A 9,051-nucleotide genomic window follows, 5' to 3' on the forward strand; every position below is an offset into this window, starting at 1 on the left:
CATGCATTCAAACTTCTCATGTTTTTAGTCACTTGTCGGGGAGTTTGGGCTACCTTGGCCTGGACCTTGACTTTCCCGACTAGCATTGCACATTTCTGGAAGTGAATTCTCTACCTTCCCTCCAGAATTTGTGCAAGTCTATCCCAACACTGACCTCTAGGATTGCATTGTGCAATTCTGGGAGGCAGTGCCTTCCTGGCCCCAAAAACTGTGCAATGCAATTTGCTGGTTTGCATGTCACTACTAACTGAAATTGCAAATTGTGCAGTTTCAGTCCTCAACAACCCAGGCTAGACTGTGCATTGTTTAGTTCTAGCAATCATTTAGCCTCCCAATAGACTGGACTATGCCTTGCGTAGGCTTGGTAGTCAGTCTCCTAGCCTCCCGGTGAAAATTGTGCAATCTTCACAAACACTCACACAAGTATGTTGCATATCAGTCCTCAAGGATTTTTTGGTTTTCAGCTGACATATTTACTGCCATAAGTGTTGCTATGTCTCCAGGTATCACAGGTGTTTGTTTTCCTCTTAGCAGCATAGGTATAATGGCTTCCAGAAGAGCAGAGTCAAAGACACCATTGAGAGTGCAAATGGGGATGCAGTCGATTAAGTGTATATGAACATGCCTATCTATGAAGACATCAAGTTGTTCATGGACAAGGATATCAAGATGAAATGACAGTGGAATGATAGCGAGTAGCACCGTCAGCAAGAACAATAGAGGATAGCATATCTGCGTGCAAAAAATGCAGGAGGAAGGTTGTTAACAGTGCAGAGGTAGAGCATAGCTACAAGTTCAAAGCATATCCATTCGTGATGAAAGTAACTTTAGAGATTGAGGCTATGAAGCAACGACGTGACAAGGGGATCGCATGAAGGAAGAGAGAGAAACAGAGAAGGAGTTACAGGTGATGAAGTGACAACTCAAGGAAGAACAAGAGCTGCATAGACGGGAGGAGTTGCAGCCGGACATGTACATCAAGAGGTGCAACATGCACAGACTGATGAAACTGCACCCATCCAGGTTATAAACCCACCCAACAGGTGACATGAAGTAGATAGGGTGAGTAGTGTTGTCGATTGCATGCAAGGGTGTTCATGAGAATTAATGTCATTATGCACATGCCTGCGATCCCACCCATTGGCACACTCACGAAGTCGAAGACAACTACCAAGTCCTACTAGAGCTGAACATGTATGTCAACGAGTTGATGCACATAGACACTAGCACACACTTGGAGATCAACGTAGACACTGTGCATCAGTATGTTGCTAGTCCCGCTGCACTCAAGATGATGATGCACATGTTATCAGACGAGTTGGACTGAGGAGTCATATCAGTGTACCTAGATGCAACGGAGACAAGAGTTCACTTTCAGTAGGATGTCACCATTGAACACGCGAACACTATCACAGACGACCAAGCTTGGCATCAATTCACCACCATCGATCCTCACGAGGATGTCAAAGAGTTGGTCTTACCACAACTTTCTGAGTCTTAGTGATAGCTTGCATGGCTTGCTCAAGCCTATTTTGTCTCACATGGGTACATGTGCAGATTGTATGTAACATCTTGTAAAGTGAAAGTCCATGTGTCGATAGTTGAATGTAACAGTCATGTAGTAGGTGAACAATCATGAGGGTAAGTGAAGAGTCACAAAGGGGAATGCCAAGGGTCACCCCAACCTTTGCTATTTATAGGACCTCATAACTCATTCTAAGGGCTTTTTGGTCGCCAATATTTCTATAGGAGTATCTTGGAGAGTATTGTAATGAGCCTTGGCTTCTCCACAGTGCAGAGCTAGTACATTTCTTTTGAGGAGCATGTGGTAGCGAGTGTCATGTTCCATTATCGGGACTAGGGGTTGGTCATGGTTGTACTGTATGATTGGAACTTTCACTTCTTAATATAATAGAGCCAATATGGTTCATGCATATCTTGTTATTGTATTTCAGTTAACATAGTTACACTAATTATATATGGATTTGTTTGCTTATGCATATATGTATAGACTCTTTTTGTATATGTATGTATGAATCTTACTCGGATGTGCTCTTGGTTTAACCATCACTTTGGATTGTTGGTTCACCTACCTTCCACTTTGTGATGCATCTTTGCTGGTGTGTTCCCTTCCAATTTGCGTGTTTCCACAGGTTTCCAATGGGCGCACTCACTTCACTTTCCATGTGTTAGAACCATTCATGCACCTTCCTTGGCTTGCTGTGCATGTCAGGAAATAATACTTCTGTGCGCAACCACGGTCAAAGCGATACCATACGACCCACTGTTGGGACTCCTACACCAAACAGTTTGAGGTCTAGTTGAGACTTCTTACTGGGGAGATCCCTTGACATGTTGGCTGGTCGAGCACTGTCAATAGGTTGATATACCCAAAGCTTCATTTGTATCTAGCATTAATAAATATATAATAAAAAACTATTGCAACAAAAATATTATTATTAAGTATTGTAACAAAAATATTATTATTAATTTTGATTTTGCTTAAGGCTTAAAAATTCTAGAGAAATTTTGAATAGTTTCTATTCTTTACAAATATAAGACACCTCTTCTAAAATTAGGTATGCTTTGAAAATCCTTAAGAAATTGGTGGACATTCAGACATCAATTGTTTTAATTTTTTAAAAGTAAATGCAACTTAAAAAACTCTCTACTACACTATAACAAAATCAATTTAGACTCTCTATTAAAAAAATAAAAATAAAAATCAACAAATCCCTTCATCTACACTTGAAATAAAAATCTTTTAACTAAAAATTATAACATAAAATAGTAATAATATATATATATATATATATATATATATATATATATATATATATATATAAATCCTATAAAGCATCAAATGATACATCGACAAAAGAATATATATATATAAAAAAGAAATCATGTTAGGCAGCAACAGTAGGCTTTCTTGGTTTTGGTTTCTCTCACTGTATAAAAATAAACTACTCTAGTAGAAAACATAATTTACAGTACTATTCCTCAGACCAATACACTTGGCAAGAGCCTGTTTCACTGGCTCTTTGAGATTCGAATTTTCACTGAAAATCTAGGCAAAGAAATTTAGAAAAATACCTCGATCCTTAAAAGTCCAGATATCACATTTCTTTACCTAACCTATTGATCTGGATGGCTACCCTATGACCTTTTCAGTCTAATGGCTGAAAGGTTCGAAAGATTATTGAAAGAAAGGCGTTCAAGTGCATAAATGATCATCGGAAGCATTAAAATGAAATCAACAATAAAGTAAAAATGTACAACAGGAAACGCAGGCACCTTTTCTGTCTGTGGGAGCTTGGCTAGGAAGTGCATAAGCGGCTGATTGTACTCCTCAAATGAGGTGATGGAATCAGCGGTAACAGGACTTGTACCAGCGCTCATCAGGTCGATTGCTGATACCCTGTGGCCATCATTCTCAAGAAGCTCCACAATCTTATACCAACACCATGCTCCATGCATAGCTCCATGAACCAATACAAAGTGTACTCCCCTTCCTGTACAATCCATCTCTTTTGAATTTTTGTGAGCTAACCATTCGCTTCACTATGTATGTATGTTGCGGCTCATCAATCCACTTCACAAATGAAACTCTTCTTTGTTATGCCTCATGAATTTCTGGCATTAAATTCTCTGGTTTGTTATTTTAAAAATCTCTCCCATTGACTTCTCAGAAATAAAATATATTCCAAAGCCATTTCACAAAAGTACTCAAATATGGAAATGAGAGATCATGTGGGACCTGGGTCGATGTACTCAAATATGGAAATGAGAGATCATGTGGGACCTGGGTCGATTGAGACCATTTCTCAAGAGTAATAAAATCCGGAAATTAAACGAATCATATTCTAAATCCAAATGCGTAAATTAAACGAATCATATTCTAAATCCAAATGCGTGAATGTATCTTTTCTAGATCCGTAGTAATCAAGCAAAAAAATATAATTTCTGAGATGACCCACCTGGGGAAAGCTATCGTGCAATGGATGTATTCCAGAAGAGTGGGTAGACTGAATATGTGAAACATGGCACGAAAAGAATAGTGGTTGTTTATAAAAGTGGAAGATTTATGAGGTGTATGATGTATCTACTTACTAAAAACACTCTGTAAATATTCGCTGTTATTGGAATATGGTAGGGCAAAATATTTACAAATACAGTGTAAGTCCAGAGATTTTACAATATTTAAGGTATTTGATGACTTAAATGACACGGGGTCATCGATTGAAACTTTTATATATATATATATATATATATATATACATTGAATATCTATTTATTTTGATTTATGCTATAAAAAAAGGGTTAGATTTTTTTTCACAATTATTAATAAGAAATCCATATATCATAATCTATGTTATATGTGGTTCGTTAAAAGAAAAATGGTGTATTTTAGTATGCATTGTATGGATTTGTGAACACTTTAAAAATGTCCTTAAATTGTTGTGATTTTATTGGAGGCTGTAGAATTTGCTGGTCATCTTGTAGATTTTAGGGATGTTTTTGATGTATTTTACAAAATACTGTAAATATTTTAGGGATTTTATGGGTATATTTTAGGAATAATCTACTCATGTATCTTCAATTTTCACAATTATGGACTTCCATGATTGAACAATATCATAACTTTTCCTATTCATTATTTTTGTATTGCAGAACAAGTAGGGATGTAAAATATTGGTTTTCTACTAAGATGGGTTTCAATTACGTTTCTAGTAACTTAAATATTGTCTTTTCAACTACAAAATACAGTAAGCAAAGCATATATATCAAGAAAAGAGTAAATGAAACATTTTAAAGGGTTGATCCTTATGGTAATTTCTCTTGCTTTTTCTCATTTTTCAGGTGCATGGGTTTGCAAAGTCTAATGCTTCCACCACCCCAACCTCATTGTGAAAAACAATCAAATAGTAATGACTTGAATTAGGTACTAAATGTTTGAATAAATTTCTATTGAATTTCCTTATGAAATATGAATATAATACCTATATAGAATCAAAGCATTTTGTAGTGGTTTTAAACTAGGAATACTATTTACATTTACCATGACCATTACTAACAAGAAATATGAAGAAAATAGAGACAATCCTCTATCTCCTAGACCATTCATAAATATTACAAATTTAAAATAGTTACACTTAAGTTTCCTAAAGCTATAATGCATTTTACTCGTGTGTAGTGGCCAATAATGGAAAGCCACTCAACCATTTTCTATATTTTTGAGATTTTTCAAAATTGGCAATTATAAGGGATGCCTATTATACAACATTATATAGCTCTTTATGCTTATAAGCTTGAAGCAAATACGTACTAATAGTGAATTTTGAATTTGTAATATCGCTCTCTCTCTCTCTCTCTCTCTCTCTCTCTCTATATATATATATATATATATATATATATACATAGCCATCCCTAACCCACCATACCTAGCTCTCCTACGATAGGTGCTCATACCCCAGAGCTACCCCATTTCTAGAAACCAATGCAAAATTAAATTATAATGTTATTTAGTTTACAAAAACTTTAATTATAAAATTTTGTAATGAAAGTAGAAACTATCCTAAATCCATCTAAATATGGATCTATCATGGGCTGAGAGCGATCAAATCCCTCAAGGTGCAAACATTCTTTTTGGAGTGTAGAACTTGAAGAAAAGTTTACACCTGGAGGATTTGATCCTACACATGATAGATCTAGAGCTAGATAGATCTAGGATGTGGAATTCTCAAATTATTATTATTGTGTATATGTTTGAGATGAGCTTCATACTTTGAAATTCACATGTTTATTTTTATGGATATGTTTGAGGATTTAAAATAATAACATGTCAATACATTCTTCTTTGGACTTGGATTGAGACTAGTGAGTTCATAAATTTGAATCTTGCATTATACACAAAGCTTACAAACTTTTCCTACATTAGGCTATTATTAAAAATCTCCACAATGAGCCTGTGGATTTCAATAATGTTTTTCCTTTTTTTCATTTCTCCATTGTTAAAATGCTCTCCCATGGCTTTATATCATGTTTTTTTTTTCCCGAGTTTGGCTATTGTTAAATATCCATGTCAATTTTACATTATGTTTTATTTTCCTAAGATGACCTTAACATTCTAGTTTAGTATGTGTTAGATGTTTTTCAGTGATTTTTGTATCCGAGTTTGGATGTTGTGAGTGGATGTTATAGTCCTTTATTGTATATATGTTTGTATATGTAAATGTATATAAGCAATTACTTGTTGATGAAAAATGGAGACAATTTTTCCAATAATTAATTTGCTGTTTACAAGAGGATTGATTATCCATATCTATTTCATTTAATTCCATGTATGGTACCTTTGAGAGCTAATTAATTCTTAATGGTTTCCCTCTAGGTATTACTAAATATATCTTGAAGAGTATTTTTAATGATTAACTTCCTTAAGATTACTCATGAAATAATTTGTTTCTTTGCAAACCACTGAATTAATTTATTTACTTCAAGAATATTATGATGATTTTTTTCATTGATAGCCATTATGAAAATTCAAGAGATAATGAGTTTTTATATTTTTTTCATGGGTAGCTAGGTTTATAAATTCTCTATATTATCTTTTCTTCAAACAATTATAATAGGGTTGAATGGTTAGGAACGACAAGTTTTGGAAAAAGAAACAACATAGTTTCATAGATAATTGGTTCGGAGATTTCTTATGAAAATTATTTTCATGATAGGATTTCTCATGAAGTGATTTTCGTAAAATAATTTAATCTATTTTTTTATTTTACCACATATGCACTTTCTATATCTCTTAAAAATGGACCTTAATAGCATTTTGATGTAAATTTTTAAGTTATTGTTTGTTTTGAATGTTTATAAATATATCTCTTTCTCTAATAAATATTTTGGATGAAGGTTAAGAAAAAATGAAAAATGAAAAATTATATTAATTTCTTTTATTAAATTAATAAATCCTAAATCCTAAAATATTAAATTAAAATGTTCATTTATGCTTACTAGTGCTTTTATTGATGTTTTAATAGTGTAAATCACACACTATCATTTAATTGTCAATCAGGTTGGTAAACTTAAGAGGGGCTTGCTGCAATAAATGATCTATTCTAAGTGCATGGGTTTGGTTGTTTCTTTGAAAGGATTCTATTTTTAACCTTAGACTAATGGCTTTCTAGTTACCCAACAATATCTGAAGAGCTAAACACAAAATAGTTCCAAATTCATAAAAATATTATAAATAATTTTGATTACCAATTCAATAGCATTGAGCACTTATAATTCCTTTTAAAATGAAACCACACTCATAGTTCCTTTTAAAATAAAACCACCACTCATCCTCTTACAAGCCCAAATATTTCAAACTAACTAATCTGTAAACCAAATTTCATATAACAAAAAGAAATGAAAACATATTCATATAACAAAAAGAAATGAAAACATATTGTTTAAATTTTATGCAACCATACATAAACTGAGAAACACATAACCATAAACAATAAGCGAACGAGTTAGTGATTCTCCTATAAAATCATTGAAATGATCACACATAAATATAACCATGGTAAAAATATGACAAACCACTCAAATGAATATGACAAGCCACTTAAATGAATACATAAAACCACTTGAAAAAAAACAAATTTATCTAACCAATAAAAATAAACGCAAAATATTTGGCACTTTGACCATGCCTTTAGCAAGCCCAACTCAAGGTTTGGTTAGTGCCGTGGCTCATTAACTAATTAGTGCAATACAACATAGATAAATAACTAGCAAAACATACCAGAGCACAATATAGAGATGAATTTAGAACTATGCTAATCACCCTAAGCACGATAGTCAATTAATCTTCGAGATAAAAAATGATAATAACAGTTGTTTTTGCGCTCTTCGACTTATATAAAGTTTAAAAGAAACTAAAAAGAAAGAAGCCAGAGTTCATGCTTATCTCAACTAACTGTCTCAAAGATAAATGGAGTAAATTGTTATATACACAAATTGGATTTAGTTGTCAGTGAGTCAACCCATGCTATTTTCATTCCTAAAATTTAGGGACTATGGATAATTCGTTTAACATTTAAATCATATACTTAGAATTTCTTAGAAAAAATGGTGCACATAACTTACTTAGGATTTCTTAGAAAAAATGGTGCACATAACTTATGAATGTCTCGAAATAGTATCTTGACTATAACTGGTCCGAGATAGTGGCTTGTTGTCGGGTTCCTCAAACATTACCAATTTAAATGCTTCGTATGAATAGGCTAGAACTCGTGCAAGGGATTTTCAAGAAACAAAAATAGCACCCAAAACCCTTTCAAATCAATCAATAATTATGCCAATGAGTTACAATTTTATGTACAAGTTGCACATAAAATTAGAGATACCATGAAAACAAATTTCCTAGTTAGCAATCCAGCCACAAACACTATCAAATTAAATTTTTGTAAACATAATGCTACTAAGATGCCATATAGACAAATAAACAACTAATTATAACCAAGTCCACACTATTATAGACAACATTGTTAAGAGGAGCTCATTGATATGCCACTTGAACCGACTTACAAGTATGCCCATTTAAGAATTAATCCATGCTCGAAATCCATGGTAATTATCAACAAGTTTTGCAAATAAAACCATGTCGACACGCAATGTGGAGATAACTGTAGTATTTCACCAATGGGCTTCAATATATGGACACTATTGAAATGAAAGATAGACTCATCAAAATTATGGCCGATAGGAATCTATGAATGATACCTTGCCAATACAACCGAGACATGTGAAACCATATGCAGTCTTGTAGTCACGACACATTTAATTATGAGTCACCTTGAGCCTTTTATTTAAATCACACTTTATATATATAATACATACACACATACGTTACTAATCAATTCTTTTAGTTATTTATATATAAACAAAAAATACAAGGTTTGAAAAAAAATGTAAATATACCAACGAAGGAATAGGTATGAAAAGTTAGGAATAAGGAATGATAAGGTTTTTAATCCAAAATTGAAGGTTTTTAATGAC

The 9,051-nt window shown here is 33.2% G+C and overlaps 1 protein-coding gene across 1 annotated transcript in view; it reads right to left on the reverse strand.

Annotated features, from left to right (window-relative positions):
- Positions 1-3,528, reverse strand: part of LOC149263700 (methylesterase 17-like) — an 87,634-nt gene extending 84,106 nt beyond the window's left edge. Inside the window, exon 1 of the mRNA XM_089389873.1 lies at positions 3,298-3,528. Within this exon, the coding sequence (XP_089245999.1) occupies positions 3,298-3,528 (231 nt within the window). The remainder of the gene's footprint in view (positions 1-3,297) is intronic.
- Between the last annotated feature and the right edge of the window lie 5,523 nt (positions 3,529-9,051).

Source organism: Pinus tabuliformis, chromosome 6 (assembly GCF_031772625.1).
Source record: "Pinus tabuliformis cultivar Carrire ecotype Pingquan chromosome 6, CPIR1, whole genome shotgun sequence".
NCBI classification, from domain to species: Eukaryota; Viridiplantae; Streptophyta; class Pinopsida; order Pinales; family Pinaceae; genus Pinus; species Pinus tabuliformis.